Source organism: Oxyura jamaicensis, chromosome 8 (assembly GCF_011077185.1).
Source record: "Oxyura jamaicensis isolate SHBP4307 breed ruddy duck chromosome 8, BPBGC_Ojam_1.0, whole genome shotgun sequence".
NCBI classification, from domain to species: domain Eukaryota; kingdom Metazoa; phylum Chordata; class Aves; order Anseriformes; family Anatidae; genus Oxyura; species Oxyura jamaicensis.
Genome location: NC_048900.1, coordinates 6,664,663 through 6,689,533, shown reverse-complemented (window position 1 = coordinate 6,689,533; position 24,871 = coordinate 6,664,663). Strand labels below are relative to the sequence as shown.

Genomic DNA, 24,871 nt, shown 5'->3' with positions numbered 1-24,871 from the left:
TTAGCAGGTGAAAATTTCTATAGCAGAAAAGCTAGTTCAACCATGTAATATCTAGGGATATATTTGGTGTTTAGTAGGAAATAAGGGTAAAGGTTTATGTCTCTTCCAAATGGCTTTATCCTGGTAGTGTTCTGATCGCCTTCAAGTAGCCAATATATGCTGCTGTTTTTCCCTGTGAATGTTACTGACTAGCATACGCTGGGAGGGACAGTGTTCTGTGTTCTGTGATACAGCTTTCGGTATGAAGGCTGGGTCTATGCAGAATACTATTTGAATAGAAAGTAACATTTGGCTAACCTATAGGGAAAAAAAAAGATACTTCTTAACTGTATCATGAAATACTACCTGGATTGCCTTACTTTCCATGTTTCTCTGTTGAGATAGTGGCTCCAAATTCTGTACCTTGTGTTTAAAAAAGCACAAACAAAAGGAGGGAGGGGAAAAAAATAGAGAAGAAAACAAACACAGATCTGGACTTATTTCTATTTTTCCTATCATCTTCCCTTTTTCATCTCACATCTTAACTACTACATGTCTTCTGTTCTGATTTTGCAAGTCTTATTTCCCTCTTTCTCCCCCCCCCCCAAAAAAAAAAAAAAAGAAAAAAGAAAAAAAGAAAAAAACAAACTTATTTTTCCTGGCTGGGTTGAGTCTGCAGCTAATCCCTTCCTGTCTATTTGACCAGTGGTTCCCTCTGCTTGTCTTTGCCTTCTAGGTCTGATGTGACTATTATTCTTCAGTTCTCCTCTCTTGGTGTTACTGGATCTCAGGCCTTTATTTGTTCCAAAAGGATTGCCAGCTTTGATTTTTATTTTTTTATTTTTAATGAAGCTTTCTGACAAGGATGTTTATTTTCTGCTATTAAAATTTTACTTGGCTGAAATATGTACAATATTGATAAATGTTATATTAATGTGTACAAAATGTATGTTTGTGGAACCCAACGTGAGCAGAAGCAAGTGGCAGTAAGATGCTGTGGGAGGAAGGACAAGCAGATGGTGACAGAAACCACTCCTTCTGAGTCTGTGGTTGTTGCTGAGTCCAGATGACATGAAGTAGAATTCTTGATTTGGTTTACAGTCGGATATGTAGCAGGGTGGAAACTACTTAATTTGCAATTTCTTTCTAGCAAGTTACCTGGACTACATAAAACTGTTGGGTGTTTTCTTCTAGTTCTACCCTTCCCGTTTCATCTTCCTGCATATGGTTAGCCTTCTTGGAGATAGGCAAGTGGTATTTATAATAATTAGGTTCTGTTTATTTATAATATTTAGGTTTTTCATGGAACCATGTTTTTAGATGCTGTTGTAATATTACATAAATAAAACCAGATTATAAACCAAATCTTCATTCTTCACTTTTGCTAATGTCTGAGTGACACTTTGGGTCAAAGAAACATCAGGAAAGATCAACCGCATATAAGCTACTAATGTAGCAGTCTAAATTTGAAGAGCTTCTAGATAAATTTCTTAACATGTGTGAAGTCCAAAATATATGGAATAGCCTGAGGAAGAAGCAGTGCATCTCTACCATTACCACTGTAAGCAATCCTTGCAAGAGAACCGTCAATACCCTTAGGTACTACTACATGTCATTCTGGGCAATAAGCACTGTAGCGGTTGCTTGGAAAGGGGAAGAAATCCTCACAAACTCTTCTCAAAGAACAAAACTGCTGAACATCTTTTGTAAATGGTTACAATTGCTTTATCGCCAATCTCCTGGTCCTGATTCTTTCCAGAAGTCTACAAGATACTTCCAGAACCAAGACTGGGAATTAAATTTCAAAACGCTATAGGATAGCAAAAACGGGCATCAGAGAGGAGATGCATTTTATGGCATATAATAAACTCCTACCTCTCTGACCAGTCTTTGTTCCATGGAAATGAAACCTACTTGTCTTTCTTGATGAGTTATATTTGTAAAACATTTACCACTTTTTCTATCATTTTCCCCCGTTTGACTATTTTTAACATCCACAGGTACAGATCACCTTTTTTTTTTTTCAAAGTTCTTAGATTGCACCAACTTCTTGAACAACAGTTCTCAGTGATATTAGGCTTGGCAAGATGCTCCCTCTATTTCAGCCCTAAAGGAAGGACTGAAAAGCTTCGTGAGTCCCCCTGTTGCACCAAGTCTCTGTCCTTCATTTGATCATCACTCAAAGCGTTACAACGCAGGAAGGTCTGTGAGCTGGCGGTTGGTTTTGTGTTAGGTGGAGATGTGAACTGTGGAACTGATAGGAACTTAGCTATGAGGGGCTTAAAATGGTGTATTTTAAGAATGTAACACACGACTTGTAAATACAGTCTTACTGTCACTGACTGGATATTATTTGTTTGATATGGTATTTTTAAAATAAACCTTGGCTACTCAAACTATTATGTGAAGCTGCACATTTCAGTACAACTGCAGATTGTGCTGAACAGTTCTGCTTCACATTGTTCCACCTTTCCTTCCCTTTCACTCCAATATTGGAGACCCCTATGTTTGCGATTCAGAAATGAATCCTTTTATCTTGCGCTTACATTCATTATTCATTGTGCATTGTCAGTGGATTGCTACTTCAGGCTTGAATTAGAGATAATTAATCTTAGGGAAGCACTTGCAGTTTTACACTTTATGAAGCTCTGTTGTCTTAGCACAGCAGTGCAGTGGTGGCAAGATGCTCGTTGTTGCTGTTCAGTATCTCAATATTTGTGTGGCATCAAGTCTTTATTTTGCTTCTTTGTCTGCAGACTTATGTTGCGGCAGGCATGTTTGTGCTTTGCTTTAGAAACACTTTTGTTAAGGTATCTTTCTTTTATACAGCTTTTTAAAGCTGAACTAGATTGAATTGACATTTAAATTGTAAGGTTAAAAGACTTCTATTCTTACTACTGAAGAGGAAGTCGTGGAAAAGTGCTGGAGGAGTAAGCATTGCTCTTTAGAGCAAGAGGAATGAAGTAGGCTCCCACCTTGGCATGTTTTGAAAGCAGTACGATGTGAAGGAACACTGACACATTCATTTTACTTCAGAAGCTAAGTTAAATCAGTCATTGGTAATTGCGCAAATACCGTCTGCACTTAGGAGCTAAGGCTTGATGTTTTCCATCTGGTGGCTAAATGTTTTTCAACCTTCTCGCTCTGCGCAGAGCTCTCGAGGAGCAGTAGTAGTGTATGAGCATCTATGTAAGAAGTTTTCTCAGGAATTTGATTTCATGTGTTGCAACCTTTTTGTTTAGTTTACACATCTGTGTAGGGAACAGTTTGTGTTCTGTATCTTAAAATAGCTTAGAAATAGTTCTAGAAGTACTGCTATCCTGACAGTACTTAAAACTGATATTTCTAGAAAGCCAAAAGAATACAGTTTTGGTAAGAGCTTTAAAAGGTCCATCTCTTCTGCTGTTTTTGCCTAATTGTTTTCAGGAATTAATTGCTAAATAGGGCATGGCACTTCTCAAAATGAGGTTTTTGATTACACTTTGTTAAATTGGATGCATCATAAAAATATTAAATATAATTTTTGCATATTAATAGTTTTTTCACAGCAAACATAATTACTTTGTAGACATGTTAATCTTACCAGAGTCCTTGAAAGCAGAAACCAGGGAAGAGTAATTAAAATTTTAAATAAGAATGCATTATACTCCATGCAATTTGTGTGGACTAGAAAAACCCAGCTACAACCTGAATTAGCCCGTCATCCTGTCCTTGTAAGTGGAGTCAAGAGGTAGAATTTATTGCTAGTACAACTGATGTCCAAACAGGCTGACCAAAACGCAGCGCTTTCCATTATTAGCCAACTGTAGTGATGCTAATACTTAAGTCTAATTACTGCTAGTTCCCAGCAGTTGCTGTGCACAAACCTCTCCCTCCCCATGACCCCGTTCAGGCTTGCCCTCCTGGTTGGTCCGGGGTGTCCCCAGCGCCCCGAGCTCCTTGCTGGGAGGAGGGTGCTGGGGGTGGCAGCTCCTTCCTCCTCCTCTACCAGCTGCTGTGTGTTTGTTTTGACATGCACTTGAAAGGATGTTGTTAAGCTTTTAAACTCTTTCTCTGTGGCTTCCGTTTTTTGGTGCATGTCATTCTTCAGTGCTGACTCATCTTCTGGTGTTGAAGTGCAGTGGGTTTGGGTTCTGTTCACACTAGGCTCCCCAGGAGCTGACATGGCTTTGTGCCTGGGATCCAAGTGGAGCAGTTTGGCAGAATGGAAGGATAATCTGATCGGAAGGGGAGTCACTGCCAGCTGTTTGATATGATAGGGTAGAGATTCCTCAGATGCCATGGATTGGTGTGTTTTTTTCAATTTTGTTGTTGGAGGAGGTTAATGTCTGAGAAACAGGAATTCTGGATTTCTAGGAAAAGGCCTTTACAGTCTGTTGAGGTTAGATCTAGGCCAGAATTGTAAATGTTCCGATTGTCTTTGTGTTTGTGCAGATCTCATAAGACGCATTTTTTCTTGAACTGTGTTATTTTATTCATGTTTGAAATACTAAGTTTAGCTGAAGCCGAGACAAATTTGCCACTCAGCTGTATGAAGTGTAGCAAAACTGTAGGGGAGTCATGTTAATAAAACTTAAGTCTGACCTTTCCTGAGATCAGCTGCTTGGCTTTGCCTATGCTCTGTGATGGCTTCATAACAAATTAGAAATACTGGGAATGCCAGCCAGAATACCTGGACAAAATTTTGTCGTCTTCTTCCCTACCCTTTGATCCTAGATCTTTCACAGTCTTGTATATAGGGCTTTTCTTTGTTCTGTTACACCTCTGTGAGGGGTAATGATTTACATCCTTACTAGAGGGGTAGCTTATTTAAATATATATATGTATATTGACAGAATGTTTGCTTGTTTCGGTGTGTTGGGAAATACTGCTAGTATAGGTAAGTTAATAAGTCTGTTAGTAAGCAGGTGTCTTGTACTGTTTTATAGGTGGTGATCAATAGCCTACATGGGCAGTCTGTTGTCTGCCAGTGTTGTTCTGTTCCTTTACAAATGCCCATCTCTTATGACAGAGGAATGAGAATTATTCTAAATGCAGGATAATAACATTTAATTTCTACCTCTTCACATTTGAGGAAGGTCCAGAACTTCGAAGCAGTCCTCGTCTGCCACATGCTCTGGCAGCCTCTGCTGAGGTTTTTACATATGTACTGCTGATTAACCACCTGCAAGGGTTTGGCTCAGGTCAAAGTATTCTGTGCTTAAGAACAAAGAATCAAAATGTGTGTTTCCAGTGTAAATTCAGTAGAGAGTTAGAGTGCTTGGTCACATAGAGGTAATCTACAATGACCTGGGAAGTGTTTATGGAACTTGCCCATGGTAAAACTAGCAGAAATACCAGATAAGGGATTGAGTGAGGAATTGAAACTGAAACAATCATTAGCAGGTCCAAACTTCTCTCTTTTTTCCCCTGCCACAGTGAAGGTCTTTTGTTTTTAAATCTTGAAACTGTGTTTTGAAGAATTTCTCTACACGGTAAGACCAGATAATGTGTGTACAGTTTTCAGTTTAAAATTCTGTTTGCAGCTTTGATTAGGTTCCCCAGTATGTTGGGAGTTCTCCATATCTGCACCTGGATCTCTGTATCATGGATAAGAAGTGTTCTTAACACATTATCTAGGGCTTAGCAGACATGCACAACTTTGCCATGCACCCGTACTTTATCCCCCTGCTACTCAGTGCATGCATTGATTGCTTTTGGGAGAGGAGGTGTAAGGTTTTCCTTTTGCTGGTTTCGTAGTTTACTGGCGAAGACGTTTATGATCTCATGCCTTCCAAGTACTTTCACTGTTAATGTGCTACCTCTAATATTTTGAAGTTTCCTAAGTATTTCCTAGAAAAAAATATTTCAGTCCTTCATGACAGTAGCAGGTAGTAGGACTTTTAGTGTATTGTCAAGACAATTAAAGAGCAATGCTTCTTCATTCAGATTTGAGATCTATTGCAGATGCAGGCTGTTTCATCTCCTTCGCTAAATGTGTTTTCCCAGCCTTAATAAATAAACTCTTCTGTCTTTTCCATCAATGCTATTTGCTGTCTAATACTTGTACCTATAATTTCATATATAGTACTAACGCTTTTCTTCTCTTACATCTGAAATTGCTTTATTTCTTAGTGTTAGCATTCCTTTCTTGTTACTTACCCTGCTGTGTTTCTGTTATATCCCCCTCAGTCTCCTCCTTGAATAATTACTTGTAGCTCAGTCTGTTTATTTCCCATCATCCTGGCATTAATATACAAGTAGTTGTGAGATGTTTTATTCCCTTTCTTGGTAGAGCAGTTTTGTTTTCTTCTTTCATTCCTTCTCTCCTGTTTCTTCTTTTTCCCCGTCTCCAAGCTTGGCGTTTCAGTTCTTGTCTTAGCTGTCGTTTTGAGAAAGTGAATCTTTCCGCTGCAGGCTGGTTTTTCCATGTCAGCTCTGCAGGCAGGAGATGGGCTTTCTGAGGGGGAGCAGCGGCTAGACAGGAGCGTATGTGCTCTCGGAGGGCTGCGATCCGTTACTGAAATCCCTAGACTTGGTCTTTCAGTTGATTAAAGGAATGATGTACTTGGGAATTGGGTTTATGTGGCAAGGTTTCGGTAACAGGGAAGCCCCAGGCCTCTGTGGGAAGAGTCCAGAAGCTGCCCCATGTTAGCCGGGAGCGTTGTGGTGGGGTTTGGCTGCCCGTCGGCGTGGAGCCACCGCAGCCTGTGCGGACAGTGCTGCAGCACGTGGAGGTGGGCTGTGGCAGGTCCTGTCTGGGGGGACTTGGTTGGAACTGTTTTGGGGAGAGGGGAAATAGGTGTGGTTCAGGTGGGCAGTTTGCAGCCAGTTTAGGAGGGCGCCTCTGTGCAGGCCTTTGGTACTCAGGGTACTGTAGCTGCTTACTTTTGTGCCTGGGCTTGGTGGCATGATAGGATATGTAAGTTTTCAGATGGCTGAGGTTTTTGTTTAGCTGTTGCAACCAGGTAACAGTGATCTTCGCAGCATGTGACATCTTTTCCTGGAGACTACCTAGAAAGAAAAGGCGTGCATTGAAAAGATGTAACTGGAGAAAGTTACCTCATAACATTACTGAAACTCGTGGTGCATCTCTTATTCTTCTGTGTAGCTCCATATCTGGTAGGCAGGCCTCTCCGAATCCACTTCCTTGGATTCAGAAAGTAATGTGGAATGAGAGAGGAAGGATTCACAGGAAAAGCAACAATTTGGTCACTTCTAAGGGGTTTAATCACTTGGTGGCAGTATATGGAGAATTGCAAATCTGAGAAAGTGAAGTGCAAAGGGAATCCAAGGTGGTAAAAACAGTGAAAATGGAAAGAATTTAGGTCAAATATAAATGTGGGTAGAATGAGGATAAGGACTCTTCATGACAGGAAAAAATTGCTGCAAACAGAAATTAGTGGAGGGTAACGTGGTTAACTGTGGAAGAGGCAAAGATGAGATACATTGCAGAATAATTTGGAGCAGATGGGAGGTGGAAAAAAATGATGAGCAAAGGTGCCTAACTGTAAAAAGCTATAAAAGTCAAGGTGACAGATTAAAAAAGTGCTCTTGTAAACAGATTACAGAACCCAAATAGCTTCTTCCCTTGCTGAAGGGAAGGAAATGGGAGAGAAGGAATCAGAGGTGACAGTGAAGTTTTGATCCTGAGGGAGTAAAAGTGCATGCGTTGTTTAAAACAAAAGGAGGACTGTAACAAGAGATTAAGAAAGGCAGGCATGCTCAGTCCTAGAAAGAATCCGTCTCTGCTAATGGTGTGGTAGATGTAGGAGAAATAGCTGACACTTGGACTAGAACCATCTTGAAGGAGAAGTGCTGAATTATTGCCTTGTATTTGAATAGATAAGCAGAAGTGGCAGCTGAGTTCATGGAGAACCTGTACTTCCAATGTAGTTGTTTCCTATGAAAGGGCTAAAAGTACTGATACAGCACCAAAATCAGTATGTGGGGGTTGCAATGTTTACAATTGCACTAAGAGCATTAGGAGTATTTCGTATTACTGTATTATATTTTGCTCGTGTGAAACTTGAACTGCTCTATTGATGCTATATGATAAGAACGATGACTCAATTTGCTTTTTGTAATCACTTAATTGTCTTATCTCTTGTGTGTAGATATTTGATTTAATGGATGCCAAAGCCCGTGCTGACTGCATCAAAGAAATAGATCTTCTAAAGGTAAAAATATTTATCTTGAAGATTAAAAATGCAGCCATTATCAAAGTACGTTATTTTTTTCGTAGATACACCTGAAGTGTCCACCGGTAGCTGTGTAGAGCTTTTATAAGCCTCCCTTAAGGAATCTATCATCTATAATTGCTTTAAAAGTTAAAATAGAGAGTTAAATCCTATTGAAAGATGCATAACTTCTCAAGTAGAAGTTTCTACTAAAAATAATGATATTGTAGTTAAGTGTCTTGTGTGTGATAAAATTCTGATTTTAAAAATTGGCCCAGCTGTTTCATCAAGTTTTATCATACTATTGCACAGATGCACTGAAAGAAAAGATCCTTTAAAGTACTGACATGAATCATCGTCTTGATCCTAAAACTCCACCACGTTCTGGCAGGCTTGCTTGTTATTGCAAAATGATCATCTGTAAATGCTTTTCATAAAAGCATGTTCTATATCATGCTATAATATAGTTTAGGTGTGTTAGTTGCCTAAATAAAAATGTTTCATTCATAAAGTATAAGACACTACACTAAAACATGCATTGTAAATCTTTTCTTAGCAACTGAATCATCCAAATGTAATTAAATACTATGCGTCATTCATTGAGGACAATGAACTGAACATAGTCTTGGAATTAGCTGATGCTGGAGATCTTTCTAGAATGATAAAGGTAGGAATTAACTTTTAAAAATTATTATTGCTAAAAGGTTTCAGTATTAAACTTCGTTGACTTTTCATTCTGCTTGCTCACCACTGAGTTGAATGCAGTTAAAATGGCAAAAACTGTGGAGAAAAATTGAGTATTTGTACTGACTTTTTTATGTATGCCCAATGTTGATGCTTAACAGAAGTATTTTTTGCACTGTTATCTACAATGTAAGTGCAGATGAGGACAAAACTAGACTCAATTATATTATTTTCTGTGGGGAGAAGAAAAAAGCTAATGAAAAGCACTGTCATCACCATTTAGAACAGGGCTTTTTGATGGCTTTGCTGATTTTGGCACAACTGTGTTTTGTGTTTGAACATTCTATATTTTATGATAGTCTTGAAAGCAGAGGGGGCTGGTGTCACAAGGCAGAAGTGATTTTCTGTGTATCTTGAGCTCTAACTGCTAATCACTTCAGCAAACAAAATAATGATTGAAATGGAAACAACTGCATGGTTTTGTAGGCCTAGTTAAATATGTTATCTTGAGACTAACATATTTTGAAAATGTATTTTGTAATTTGGTTGAAATCACGTATAGAACACAATCACGTATCAACAAGTTCACTATAGGTTAAGCGATTTTTTTGTACTTGTTAAATGCCAGTTCTTTAGCTCATCAGAAAAAAAAAATATCTAGGAGCTGTTGTATGAACTTCATATGCTGAAACTTGCATTAACTTTTAACCAGCTTTTTAAAAATCTTTGTTTGTCATCTGACAACCACCTCCCCTGCTTCCCAACCCTTTTTCCACTGGGTCTTGGTTTTATTATGTCCCTTTGGTGTACTTCCTTGTGTGTGCACCAACTTTATTGTTGTCAACATAGTGGAACTCAGGGAATAAATGCCGCCAGTCGATTAGCATTCTCTCAGCAACTGCCAGGCACAGAACAGAGTTCTGCTGTTTTGTTTAGGACCTACACGAATAGAGAATGTTAATTTTTTCATTAATGACTTTCATAGTTTTTTGTTTTTTTTTTCCTTTGAGCTTTTTGGAGAATGTTCCCTTCTAGATTGTTAATTGTGAGGTAGGACAGTCAAAATTGGGCTCTAAACGGGTTATCAGGGTTCTGTTAATATTTATATCCAAATCTGATATTTTTCTTCATCTCATGAATGATTAATTCTGCGGGCTTACATTTCATAAAACATAAAGGAAGGTTTGTCTTTTCTTTGGAATGTTCAGTTTTGACACAACAGTTATTAATATGAGTACTCTGTGACAGATTGCCTTATGGCATGTCTGGTCTTATGACCCACCGAAGCTTTTTCTGCCCTCCTTCTCCCCCTCTTTTTTTTTTTTTTATTTTTTAATCCAACGTGTGAATAATGGCTCCTTCAGTGCACTTGGCCTCATTACACCTTGTCCAAGTCGGTGGGTATTTCTTTCAGGCTCGATCTTGGAGGCAGTTTGTGATTCTCCTCTTAACACAGGGATCATGTTTAATGTAGCAAACTTAGATTGCTGTTTGATGTTAATGACAGCCTATCAGGCTATTATTAAATATGTATGAGGTGTCACAATGCACTCAGTCTTCATGCTGCTTGTGGAGGAAATGATTTGGTAGACTATTTGGATGATACCAGCGTAACGTGTGGATGCATCGGTTACAGTGTCTTTTGAACAAAATAGTTTAAAAATGGCCTGAAAAATAAATAATATGTAATGGGGTGGAAACTTCCTAGCCAAATATCTGCCTGTCACATTACAAAGGTCAGTAACTGTGTTGTGTTAGTAAAAAAAAATAAAAATAAAAATCAAGCCATGCTTGGGTTTCCAGTATTCTTGCTAGTCTGCTGCTTTAAGTTTGTTGGAGGATGTAGTGGCACCCCCAGAAGAGTGGTTGGGTATCTGGCTGCTGTGTGATTTGTAGAAACAAGGTTGGAGCATGTTTTTGAAATTGTAAACGACCACAGTTTGAATGACAGTGAAACCACTGAATGTCAAGGAAAACTGCTTAACTGGTTTACTTGGGTATTTGTTATGACATTATTGGCATATCAGAGAATGCTTGCAAAGCTGCTGTGCCTCACAGTGCACCTTAATGAATTCTTTAGTTCTTCCCTTAATGAACCACGTCGTCGCTGTCCAGCTTTTATACTGTCCCTCTTGTTACCTGTGAATAATACTCTCTTTGTCCCCACTGAGTAGACAACTGTGGAAAATCACTTGATGTATTCATACTGAGGACCAATAATGGATTCTAATAGAATTCACAGAATTTGCTGTATGGAGGAAAAAAAAGTAAAAAGTTGTGCATTGGCATTTACGAATCTCATAATGAAATCAGAAGCATCTCATGCGTGCTCTCTCTTCTCTCCCTGTGCCCCCCCCCGCCCCAATTTAATCCGGTGATTGAATAAGAATCTCACTTGATCCCTCCCCCTCCCCCGGATGTTTCGTCTCTCATAGAAATATGTTTCTGTACAGCCTTTGTTTTTAACGGCCAAATTCTTGAACATGTCACGTTAGTAATGCAGAAGAAGAAAATCACTAGTGTCTGGGAGATACTCTTTGATTATGAACTTGGTTTGGCACTGGAACAGAGCTGGGTACTGTGTACGCGCTGTGTGGAGATGGGGAAAGAAGGAGAGAAAAGTCTGAATTTTTCTGTCTCTGTAACTTAGATTGCTGGATAGTATTGCAATGAAAAGATGACAAATAAATAACTGTTGTACTTGTTTCCCGTCGCTTATGGTTGTCGGTGTCTGTGGTCTCCACTGTGGAGTGTGGTGGTCTTAGGGTAATCCAGCTCCCGAGGTCACAGGTAGCTGATGGAGCCCTCGGGTTACCTTGTCACAACACCTCCTTGCAATGCAGAAATGTGTCGTAAAGCAGGGTTGGGGCTTGATCTCCTTTCCTATTGATCACGGTTCTCTTCCACCACAGGGACAGGTTGAACAGTGTTCTGTGGGTGCAAAACTGCTGACTTGGGCAGGATTTTTTTTTATTTCTAAGCAACAATTGATACATACTGGATAAAGCAAATGCCATAAACAAATAAGAATCTGCTAATTGCATTAGCCAAGAAAACACATCAGAATGATTCAGTAAAAAAAAAAAAAAGCAAGCTTGTGCTAATGGTACTGAAATAATAAAATTTCAAGTCTTGCAGAATAATTAGGATGCTTTATGTAAAATTGAAGTTACTAGGTGTAAGAAGGGATGTTTTGAAGACACTGCAATGCTTGTTTTAAATATGATCAGCAAAAAGCTTCTAGGTCTATTTCCTTTTTATAGATATTTTTAGTTTTTCTGGCAAATAATCTTACTACGCCAAAAAAATGCAAACTTTAAACTGAATATGTCATCCAGATCTTAAGGAACTAAATCATGTTTTGGGAGTGAGCTTGAAAGCTTTCATCTAGAAAGCTGAAAATATGTTAGCTAGCAGCTTTCTCAAGAAATGGGGAAAAAAAAATGAATTCCACAAAATGTCACGTAGGCGCTTTACACACTATTCAGAGAATGCTTTAATGTATATTTTTTCAGGGTTAAGTTGAAAAATAAAACACTACAATTATCTAAGTTAAATAGGCAAATATTTTAAAACATGAAAAATTTGTAAACAGTGTGAACTTTGTATGGATTTCTCTCTTTTTTTTTGTAGTTGGGAACAGTGTATTCTTTGTCCTTATCTATCTATATAGTTGGGGGGGGGTAAATTTATATATTTGGATGTTTGTACATTTATATATTTTAATTGGACAATTTAAACAGTGATAGTTATTGCCTGGCAAGCAGCTGCTGCGTATCTAAATTGCTAGTTGTGGCGCTGCAGTAGCTGGGCCTCTGTGCTTAGGCAGGTTTTAAGTCTCATTGATTATCATTTTGATGTTTCACCTCTGATGGATATTTTGGGCTTCCCTGTGTGAAATAGCGTCAGGCAGCTCTCTTCTCCATGTGGGCTGGGATGCGAGCCCTCCCTCCTCTTCCGATGCCAAAAGGTATTAGCAATGAGCTTTTTTTGGAACTTATTTGCAGTGCTGCAGGTGTACCACAGGCTTTTTGGGACATTGCAGAGCACACGGCTCTAAGTTGACTTTGTTTAATTGGAAGAGTTCTATTTCTCTTCGTCTGGTAGTGGGAGGATCTGGGGGAGAGTGAGGTTAGGGCACCACTAGTGTGGGGAAGAGGTGCGGTGTCCGAATGCCGCAGGTCAGGTGTTTGCCTCTCCCAGGGCATCGCCCAGCGCCTGGGGAGAGAAACCCTCAGCTGGCTCAGACAAAACTGGCTGTACTGTTCTACTGTCTCAGTGCTGATTTACAACAGTTGTATGAGGCTGTGGGCCTTTGTGTTTGGCAGGCTGGCAGGACAGAAGTGGTGTTTCCAATGCAGCTTGCCTGGCAGTGTTGCAGATGCTGTGTTCCGCTGTGTGTGCACCCAGGCTGGAGCAGGACAGGAGCTCCGCTTGCTGGTGGGGCTGCCAAAGATTCAGTCCTGTGGGAATGTGTTTTCAGGTTGTCAGAATGTAACTACTTCATACTAAAAAAGTTCCGTGCTCGCTGGCCTCTTCGGAGTGTGTTTCCAGAAAATGTTGTTTGATTTAGTAGCTAAGGAAAAGTGCATTATTCTGCCAAGGTGTGGTTTTTATTTATTTGTTTGTTTTAAAATCTAGTAAGCATTTCCTCTGAAAAACTGTAGCCCTTATGTGGTAAAGCAGACATAAAACTTGGAAAGTGGGTTTCTCTTAGAGCGATGGCCATAAAAAATCATGCGAACTGAAATTCTTTGAAGAGAAGAGTTTGTATTACCCAACAGGAATTGCTGGAGCACAGCAGCCAAAGTGGTGAATTTCCATCCATGCAGAGCTGCACAAACCTCTTGCATCTCCTAGTGCTGGCAGCGTTGTGTACCACCCGAGTGACTGTGAATGCTTCAATCTGTAGCTGTTGTGGTTTAACCCGGCTGGCAGCTAAACACCACACAGCCGTTCGCTCACCCTCCCCCCTCCCTCTCTGGGATGGGGGAGAGAAACGGGAAAGTGAAGCCTGTGGGTTGAGATAAAGGCAGTTTATTAAGATAGAAAATAATAATGATAATAATAATAATATGTACAAACAAGTGATGCACAATGCAATTGCTCACCACCCGCTGACCGATGCCCAGCCCAACCCCGAGCAGCCGGCCCCCCCAGCCCGGCTAGCCACCCCTATATATTGTTTAGCATGACGTCAGATGGTATGGAATACCCCTTTGGCCAGTTTGGGTCAGCTGTCCTGGGTTCGTCCCCTCCCAGCTTTTGCTGCACCCCCAGCCTGCCCGCTGGCAGGACAGAGCGAGGAGCTGAAAAAGTCCTTGGCATAGTGTAAGCATTGCTCTCCAGCAATTAAAACATCAGCATGTTATCAGCACTCTTCTCATCCTAATCCAAAACATAGCACCCTACCAGCTACTAGGAGGAAAAATAACTGTCCTAACTGAAACCAGGACAGTAGCACAGGTGACTGAAATGAAATTGTTTTGCCAGAAATAGCTTTTTTCCAGATGCTTTGGTTGAGCTTAAACTTTCCTGTCCCTTGAGCTTAAACTTTCCTGTCCCTTGAAGGGTATTTATTCTTTTAACGACAGAGAGAAGGGAGCAGTCTGAGTAGAACGTGGATGAAAGAGTAGATGGGGACAAGCAGCCAGGCGCTCCTGGAGTGGGGAGAGGATCTGACTGGGACTGGGGAACGCAAGTGAACTGGGACTAGCTGGTGAGCAGTTTGTGAGACAAGCTAGACTGGGAAGTGACCACACAAGGCGTTAGAGGCTGATGAGTATAGGACAATGAGTACCAGAGTAATGCACTGAGAGAAATGGGAGCCCCAGCGCTGAAGATGAACACAATGAGCCGAGTGAAGGACCGACTGTGTTGCCAGAAGGTAGGACAGCCTGTGCAAACAGACTGTCAGTAGGTGAGCCTGGCTGGGGTAATTTGGACTGGCTGGGGACAGGCAGTGATTACATAAGCAGAGAAAATGGGTTGAAGAAACAGGAATGAGGAGGGGGAAGGTCTGGGACGGGGTTAGAGAAGACGCAGGCTGTGCAGGAGTTACAGATCCCCCAGAGGTAAGGGGAGCACAAAGAAGAGCCTGTCCTGCAGGGGGTACTGCCCCACTAAGAGTGGAAGGGGACTCATGGATCCGAAGCGCTGCTGTTCTGCTGCTGTCAGCAGAAGTCCGCCGGAGTACCCATCTGGTACCTACTGAAGGATGATGCTCTGTTGTGCAAGTTGCTTGGTCAGCTCCAGCACTAGCTGTGGCTGTAAAAGTGCCTACTCTGGTAAGCCGCATGTAGCGATATGATGGAGAGCCTGCGTCTCTGTTGTTATTTTTATTTTTATTTATTTATTTATTTATTTTTTCAAATCGAGGGAATTGCATATAACCTAAGGAAGCAACACTGAAAGCAGGCATTCAAACCTAGCGAATTATACAGCTGAGTATCTCACACTCCAGCAAATTACAGGTTTACTTCTTCCTCGACAAACCACTGTTCTGCTTGGTGTTAAGGATGCAGCTACTCTGGGTGGGAATTATGGTTGTGCAGTACACGCCGTAATTTGTTGTGGCTGTGCTGCTGCCTTTGCTGGAGCTGTAGTTTCCAAGGCAGGGAATTTAAGGAAGACAAAGGTTTCCTGGTTAATGCAGTTGAATGCTGTTCCAAAGACTATTCTTTCTTACTGCCTCTGGGACTGTTCATAAGGGATACTGTATAAACCACTTCAACTGCTTTTTTGATGGGAACTGTAATTGCTTATTCTGTATTTCTGATAATCAAGGTAGAACTGGGGTTTGATTTGTAGAAGTACTGAGCGTTCACAGCTTCATCTGATCTGAGTGGAAACTGTGCTTTGAAGATGAACTGTTTCATAAAGCTAAGTATGTTGAAAAGGAGGTGCTTAAGATTGGTGCCAAAAGTAATTAACACTTTTGATCTTAATTTCTTGCTCCCCATTCTAGTCTGTAAAATAGGGATTATTACCATCTCATCATTTTAAAAGCCATTTGTGAAGATAAACCTCACAAAGTTTATGTTATGAATTTGATGTTCCAAGGATGTGTATCAGGAAGCTTCCCTCCCTAGTTTATATTTAATAACAGGCTTTGAATAGTGCACGCTAAATAAAGCCTTGAGACATTTTGAAACTGCTCATTAACTGAGTGTCATGAATGAAGGAGAAAAGGGTCTTTTGAAATAATAATTTTAAAAAAAAGAAAGAAACTGAAAACTGCTTGCACACTCTCAGGGGAAGCAAGTCTGGTGGCTTTAATTCTGAGGGTTTTTATACACATATTTGCATCCAAATGCTTGACATTGTGATTTTGAAAAAAGTAACTACTTTTTTTTTTTTTTTTAAGTAGTCTGTTGTGCATTTGTGCATTTTTGTGTATTTTTCTTTCATGATAATGATTTATCAGGACTGGTAAATGCAGGTTTTAAAAAGTGGCTCCTGACTTGTAGCATTTTTGTTTAGCATTTGCTTATGTTTTAGAATATAGAGCGGTTTAGCATCTTAGTGAAAGTACGACATTAATAAAAGCTTCAAATATTTGCATTTTTTCTCAATGGTCTTTCATTTTGTGCCACCTTTATTCTTAGGTTGTTTTTCTTGTGTAGGCATTTTGGAAAATATTTTGAAAAGACAGCATCACTTGAAGCATGTAATACTGGGGATGCTCTAACACAGTGTGTGTTATGTTCAGATCAAAAGATCAAAACTAAATTATTACTTTTTAGAACCTTTTCTTAAATGCCAAACTTGGATCTTTGAACCAGTCAGGTTAATTTTTGCCATTAACCTTTTTTAAAGCTACTAAAACCCTTTTTCTTAAACTTTTTACTGTGGAATTGAAAAAAACGTCTCCTTACTCAACTTGGATTATCTGTGCTAGTTGTGTTAACAACCAAGGCTGTTGTTCCAGTGGAAGCAGAGTGACTGTGAATGCAGTTGTACAGTCACAAAAGAAAAAGGGAAGGCAGAGCCGTGTCGGGGCAGGGAAGCTGGTTCTGGTAAGCTCTTGCTCCCTGTACACGTGCTGGCCCCTTGCCTTGGCTCTCAGCTCCCAGGCGAGCCGCAGCAGCATTTTCCCACATGTAGGCAAGGCACCTGCGTGTGCCAGGGGAAGGAGTGCTGATGTCTGCCTCTGCCACTGGAACAATGAGAATAACTGGGCAGATTTCCTGCTCAACTAGTTCATCAGCGCTGTTTTGTCAGATGGACGGTCCCCGTCTCACAGACACCGTGCCTGAAGCTATTGTGTAAGCTGGCTGGCGTTCCTCTCCAGGAGTGTAATGGTCAGTCACCTACGTATAGTTAACTTGGTGTTAAACTTCACTGCTCTGTTCAGATGGATCTAGCTGGAGTGCTTGGGCTGTTTCATCTCTGCCTTCGCCCACCAGTGCAAGAATTGTCTGCCTCCCTGACCCTTCAGAGAGAAGGGGGAATGGAAAGGTGTTCTTAACCAATGGTTCTTAGTGCCTTTCTTGTCTGTGATGTCCTGCAAACAATACTGGGGGATTGTTTTTAGGTTTTCACCCAGTTTTTGTAAAATCTCCTGTGTCAGTGTTTGTACTGTGTGAATAACTTGCTGAGAATGGAGGGAAGATTCCAAATTTGTCTGCCTTATCTGTAGTAAAATGAAAAAAAAAAACAAAAAACAACAAAACCAAAACCTTAAAATGGTAACCTCTGTATTTACTGTGCCATGCCATTGCTTTTTATTAGGAGGAAGAGTTAATGATTCAAACACAAATTTCACATCTTCATGCTGTACCAGTTTTCCCAAGGCGATATGTTGGAGAGAGATGCATGTAAACAAATACTGTTGAATGAAACATGTGGCTGTGTGTTTTAAGAAGCCCTGCTCAGCGGTAACTGCAGGGACAATGAAAATGATGCAGTATTGGAAATTTTATTTTAGCGGCTCTGCAAGGAGATCTGGTTTCGTTAGGTGGTCTTGATCTCCAAACGCTGTATGTTCCTTTTTTCATGAGCGAAACCGTTAGGTGGAACAGAGTGACCATAGGACAGGTAAAATGAAATGAATCCTTGAAAAGGTAATGGGATGGAGATACATATATATTCAAGTGATTTTGGTCAGAGCTTTGTAAGGGATCAAAGTTCCATCAAGAATGTTATTAGCAGTCTAATTAATAGATTATTAGAATAAAAATATATACTAAAAATGGAAATAACAAAATTTTGACTTGTATTTTTCTTGCAATATTTCTATTTCTTATAAGTGGGTGTCTTTATTTTGATTGTTTGTGAACGGAGAATGTGTTTGAGAAGTTTGTCTCAGTTTTTGTTGTTGTTGTTGTTGGTTCTGTTTCTCCCCGTGGGGAGGGCAGGGGCACACTTTCATTTTAGTAGCCTGACATTCTGCCGAACAGAGCCAGACAAAGCTCCTGGGACACTGCTGTTCTGCTAGAACTATAGAACCTTTTAAATAGAAAATAATTTGTGTAGAAACTCCATTTCGAGCTGTGAGTCTCAGAATCATGTAGGTGTTGCTATCCATCTTTACCAGTCTTTTTTGATCCAGCAAGCCCATACCAGTTCAGGTTTGTTCCTGTCGCATTGACAAGGCGAGACTCCTGCCGGCACTTCCGTAGTTCCCCACTACAACTCCACATCCTCCTCTGCCCTCTCTCTGTTCTCTCCGAGCCAGCAGTGTGCCCAAGTGGCCAAGAAGGCCAACAGCATCCTGGCCTTCATCACAAATAGCGGGGCCAGCAGGAACAGTGAAGTGATTGCCCACGGGTGACACCTCAAATACTGCGTTGAGTTTCCTCAGTCCCTCAGGCGGGGTATTGAGTTGCTCGAGCACACGCAGAGAAGTGCAACTAAGCTGGTAAAGGGACTAGAAAGCAAGACACGTGAGGAATGGCTGTGGGGACTGCGACTATTTAATTTGGAGGAAAGGAGGCTGACAAGAGACCTCATCTCTAACTACTGGAAAGGAGGTTTCAGGGAGGAGGGTGTCAGTCCCTTTTCTCAGGTGACAAGTGTCAGGACGTGAGGATACAGTCTTAAGTTGCAACAGGGGAGGTTTAGATCAGATGCTAGGAAGAATTTCTTCACGGACAGGGGTGAGTCCCATCCCCAGAGGTATTTCAGAGATGTATAGATGTGGTGCTAAGGGACATGGTTTAGTGATGGGACTCGATAGGTCAGGTTGATGGTTGGACTTGGTGATCGTGAAGGTCTTTTCCAACCTGGATGAATGACTCTGTGATCCCACATTTGAAAAGAATCCCGAAGAAACTCAAACAGAAGTTTCTAAGAATATCATTATGTGCTAGTTGGCAAGTCCTTCCTGCATCCTTTTCATCTTGATGAAGTTCAGATACCTTCCCCATAAGTATGTGGCTGTTGATTCACCATGTTCTGGTAAGTCTAGGTAACCAAATAGCAAAAAATAACTTCATGATTTTGTAAGCCACCAGTGAAGTCGTGAGAACAGACACAGTTGCCATAAAAATGTGAAAGAAGGGAAAGGGAATTCCTTTAAAGCAAGGAAATGATCATTCCCTTTTTACTTTTTCCCTAGATTTTCTCTTTTAGAAGGCAGCCCTAGCCTAGAACATGCACAGCAGCAAGACTCAGGTGAATGTTCCTGTGGGCTAGTTTGACACTAATTTAGGAGCAGAATTTTTTTTACACTGACTCTGCAAAAACTGTTCAAATAATCGGTTTATCATCTTTCTGCAAGTGATGTTCACAAACCTCTTCATTTCTACAGTCTAGCTTGCTTCTGAAACCTGCATTTTTAAATTCTTTTTTTCCCTTTGTGTTTACTGAGGTCTAAACCAGCCTAAATCATACCTTAAAATTCTGTGAGATGCTACCATCAGAACTGAATACTATTTTTTTTTTTTAAAAGCATGGCTACTGAGGAGTAGGCAGTCATACCTGAAATCTGCACTTTTATTGAAATCTTCTGTTTTGTTCATCTGCAGGAAATCCTTAGGTTTCTTACAAGAGCCAGCCGCAGTAGCCCTGCGTACTTTAGATTTATTCCCCGAACTGCCCTTGTTAAGCCTAGATAAGACCATTTGCTAATTGCTGTCACTTTTGCTTTTGGAATTTGACCTTTAAAGCATCATTTTTAGAAACTCAGTATAATTTCATGCTTTCATATTGACTTCAAACTTTTTCCCCATCTATCTTTCACTTTTTTTCCTGTCTCCAAGAAGTTGAATGGCATACGCTGTTTATGTGCAAGGCAGCTATATTTAACTTTACTAGGATGGAAACATTTGGAGAATATTTCATTTTTCTTCTAACAATTCATCAGGGAAAACCTGGAGAGTTCTATTTTCCCATAATAAAACTGCTCAGTAAGACTGTAAGAAAGGGACAGAAAGACAAACTGGTGATATAACTTGCGTGCCATAAAGCTCTTTAAGGCATCTGAGTAGCAAATCTACATGCAGAAAAAAAATCCAGTTATATTAAATGATTGAATTGCAGTTTTATCTGTTCTGACATTGTGAAAACTCTTCTAAGCAGCTTTTTGTGATTCCGTTCTCAACGACGTAGATGGAAGTTTCATGGGATGTGGCTCCTGAAATGGCTAATTCTTGCTAGGAGACAGTCTGCTGCGTGAGCATGCCTGGCGTTCTCTGTTTACCTGGTAAAACACTAGCTTGCAACAAAGCCCAGGTTTTTAATGCAAGTACACTAGCAATTTTTTTTTTTTTTTTTTTTTTTGCCCAGTCTCAACAATGTTGAGGCTGATCTTTCACCTCAAATGGGATTTATGTTTGTTTTTTTTTAAATGTCACACCCTAGAAGGCCAAGGATCAGAGGGACATCAGGACTGCTCTGTGAGCCTCAGATATGCGGAAGAAGCAGAATAGGAAAATGCTGAAGATGAGATTACTTCAGAAAGCTTTATGTCAGGGCATACTCCTTTGAGGTCTCATTTGAACAGGTGATGGTAATGGGTACTATGAAGGGTAACTTGTGACTGCATGGACCTTAGACTGCTTAAGACACTACAGCACTAGGCAGTGAGCTAACACTGAAGTGCTCGTGGTGCTGCTGTGCTTTGCTACAATAAAGGATGTTATTCTTTTGCTGTTGTGTCTTTTGCCTTTTGGCTTCTCCAAAGGAAATGGCAAAACCTGCAACCATTAGAACTGCATTTTTCATTGGAGACTATTTTAAAATAAGGGAGAGAGAGAAAAGCATCCTGCTTTGAGTGCAGTTAACACATGCTATATGGATTTAATTATGCTGTTTGGCATAAAATAGGTGTAAATTTGACTGTTTCCAATCAACTTATATTTCTTGTTAGAAGGTAAGGGTCCAAACAAGAACAGGATTCCATTTCTTCTTTGACTTTTCCAAGAACACTGCATACTGGACTGTTTCCTAGAAACATACAATTTGTTTCAGCAGCTAGTTTTGCAAAATCAGTCCTTCCTAGTGGTGGAGTCTTTTCATCATTTCTTGCTTATTGGTGGACAGTAGCCCAAGAAAGCATTGAGAATATATATTTTGATGAAAAGAGTGTAACTAATTACTACACAAAATAATGCTCAGTGAATTTATCTTAAACACATAGGCATTGTCACTTTGTATAAATTTAGAAATAATCCAATGTCTTCGCTCAGTTTACATATTGTTAGCAAACTTAACAGCTCTCTCTGACATCCTCTCTAGATGGATAAACATTCAAAATCTACAGGGCTAATAATTGATGTTTTCACGAAGAGAAGTTATTAGTATCATGAAAAATGGTAAATGCTTTCAGTAGAATGAGACTACATCTTAAATTGTTGTTACATAGCATGGTTGCACTGTAAGAACTGAAGCAGATTTTGTAGTGAAAGCCATCAGTGTATTTTTAAAGTACATAGGAATGGAAATCCATAATGGAAGGTATTTGTATTTCAGACATTTTGTGAATGGTGTTTCATCACTGCTTGTACTTAGATTTCAGTTAAAATAAATAAATAAAATCAGAATGTTTAAATAAAATACCTAGTTATAATTATGATAATTTCAGAATGCATTTTAAATCAAGGAACTATGCTTTCATGTGCACATACTTACATGTATTGTGTGTTTGTTTTTAAATGAAAAGAAACCTGGTCTCCATCTTCCTATTGACATCAAACAATCCTCTGATATGCAAATCCAGCTATGGGGAGAACAGATACACAGGGCTTGTTTGGATTCAGTCCAAGACTGAGAAAATTATATTTAAACAAGTAATTTATATTCTTTGCCTCATTTAAATGAAAATGCATTTTTGAAATAGTCCCTATAACTAAAAACACTTTGGTGAAATTTTATGATCCTTTGTATGACTGATGCATTTTACAATAGCTATTTTAAAATCATTTTTCTTGTACTCCTGCATGTCTCTGTAATGTGTAGATGCAGCTGTCAACTTCTCAGTGGCACATTTGAACATAGCATATGAAAATATTTTTATTTTTCCAGAGTAATAAATATTTGTTGTATGAACTTAGGGTGTGTATGATTGTGAAGTGTGTTTGTGTGTGTACACACACTATTAAAATACATCAAAGTATTTTTCTTTCTATCTAAATTAATTAATGCTGTTCATGTATTTCCTTCGTCAGCTTAAATCTGTCAAAATAAGGATTCTTTAAAAAGAGACAAAGCGAGCAACGGTTTTTCAGTCTTCTCACCTTTAGCTGCAAAATTCATAATGAATTCATATGAATTTTCATAATGACATTGGCTGAATTCCAGGTTTTCAGTATGTATTTTAGGACTATATTTCAGTCCCTGAATATTATATTTGAAGGTGATGTGTTTAGCAGAGCATAATTATGTTTTATGTAAGTTTTAACAGGCTATAGAACTGCTACCAGTTATTGGGAATGGTTGTTTATACATGATGAAAAATACTTGAACAAGAGTTTGATCACTATGAAGTTTTCAGAAATAGGCAGTACTCCTTCAAACCTAGAAACTTCAGCCATGCCTAATCTGATCTAGTCTTATGTGATCTTTCTTGGTGACTTTGTGCCACTGCTGTTTTTCCTCTATTTGGAAGATGAGGACATGGAAATTCAAGTTGGTGGAAGGAAGTGTTTCATTCAGGAAGTTCTGCACACATTCCTTTATATCAGATGGTCATTTGTTCTCTGGTCACTTACTCTGTGCTAGGCTGTTCTGACCACATTAATCCTGCCCTGAGAATAGTTGCATGCCATGTAAATCCTTCTTTTTTGGGGGAGGGTGGTGGTGCTGGTGTGAGAGCCTGGGGAAAGAGCAGTTTTATTTCAGTAACCTCAATTGTGGCTACTACGTTAACTGATTTTAAACATGTATATTGATGAAATATGTTTTAATACTTAAGGAGAAAAAGCTTTCTGTGTCAAGAAGCTTTTAGTATACCTTTATAATTAGATTGTGTGCTTCATGTATTTGATTTTTAACTAAAGGATTTTCTATTTTTATTTCTTCAGCCACTTTATGCAAGTTTTCAATTGTGATACGTATTGACTATCTCTCTCTCTCTCTCTTTTTTTTTTTTTCCTTAAGCATTTTAAGAAACAGAAGAGGTTGATTCCTGAGAGAACAGTTTGGAAGTACTTTGTTCAGCTTTGCAGTGCATTGGAACATATGCATTCTCGTCGTGTTATGCATAGAGGTAATAGAAGATCAAAGTTTTATCTTTAGTAAAACTTTTACTGTGTGAAAATGAAGCTTGTTCAATGCAAGTTACACCAAACACCAGATAATCATAATGGAATCAGCTTCAACAGCTGACAAAATGTATGTTTCTGTAATGTTTGTTAGTAACAGCAAAGCGTGGCAGAAGTTGCTGCTTTGTGTTTACTTGGCTGTGGTATGCATTTGCTTGCAGCAGTGGCTTGGGAGACTTAGTTTTCAAAGTAAGGGAGAGTTATGAGAGTAATGGAAATCCTACTGCTGCTTCCTCTTCATTTGCTCAATTTGATTTCCTGGCTCTTATTTTCTGTCATGTTTTTCTATATTTATCCATTTTTCCCTCTTTTTTTTTTTTTTTCTTTTACAAAAGTATTTACCTCCTGCCATGCATCCTTGCAGGGATGTATTGGCCTTTCTCCCTTACCTGCTGGCAGTGAGCATTTTCTCCCCTTCTCTGCTCCTCTCTGCTCTTTCCAGTCTGTGTGTCAAGTACTGTGTCCCAACAGCCCTTGTAGCTGACAGCTATCCCTGTCGGGTACTAAATCTCTTCGACCCATTGTAAACCTTTGTGCTGCTGTCTCCTCCGTATGTTGTCTTCATTTTGCCTTATTACTCTGAGTCAAAAGAAACAGATTGTAGTATAGTTGCTACTCAGATGTACATTTTTTTTGCCTTGGAAATCCCTCTAGCTATGAGATGCAAGCTATATATGGGTTGTCTCTCTGGGTTCAGGTGAAATTAGATGTCTTAGGCTATTGGATTCCTCCTCCTGGGATGCAAATAGCTGCCTAAAAGCAGTTTCTCAATCTCTGATGAAATGTGGCATTTGCAGGCAGAGATGCTGCACCCTTTAGCAAGATAAACTTGGATGCACCCCTGTGTCCAAGTGGCTTTCCCTGTTGATTCTTTTCTTCTCTACTCATTTGTACAAACATCTGCACATGCAAATTATACAAAGAGAGGGATGTAAAATTACAAATTCTTTCGATAAGATACAGATATCTCACCAGAATGCTTTGTGATGAAATTAGTTTATTTCAGTTTATTTTGGCTGAAATACTACCTTCAGAGTTTCTGGAAAATCTATGGTTATACACTGAATTAACTGTTCTGTAAGAAGATAAGGGTATAGTTAAGGTAGACTCTTCTCGTTTCACACTGAAATGTTTTTCTCTAAGTTTTGAGCCCCAGTGTGTGGCTCTTGAGCTCAGTAAGAGCTGGGGACACTTGCCAAACAAATAGCAGGTCAGTTTACTAAGAAGACTAACAGTTAGGTACCTTGTTAAAAAATCATAACATAAAAATCTTTGCTGTAGTCCCTAAAGGACTGGATTAAAACTTAAACTGAATATTACTTGTGAAAAATAACTGTCTGGGGT

The 24,871-nt window shown here is 39.6% G+C and overlaps 1 protein-coding gene across 4 annotated transcripts in view; it reads left to right on the top strand.

Moving 5' to 3' along the window:
* The window catches only part of NEK7 (NIMA related kinase 7), a 73,202-nt gene that overhangs the window by 22,160 nt on the left and 26,171 nt on the right, over window positions 1–24,871 (top strand). For all 4 annotated transcript variants that reach the window (XR_004752778.1, XM_035332880.1, XM_035332879.1 and 1 more), the window contains 3 exons: window positions 8,076–8,138; window positions 8,695–8,805; window positions 23,364–23,472. Coding sequence is in view for 3 of the 4 variants with exons in the window: in XM_035332880.1 (XP_035188771.1) it covers window positions 8,076–8,138; window positions 8,695–8,805; window positions 23,364–23,472 (283 nt within the window). In the remaining variant the exon portion in view is untranslated. The remainder of the gene's footprint in view (window positions 1–8,075; window positions 8,139–8,694; window positions 8,806–23,363; window positions 23,473–24,871) is intronic.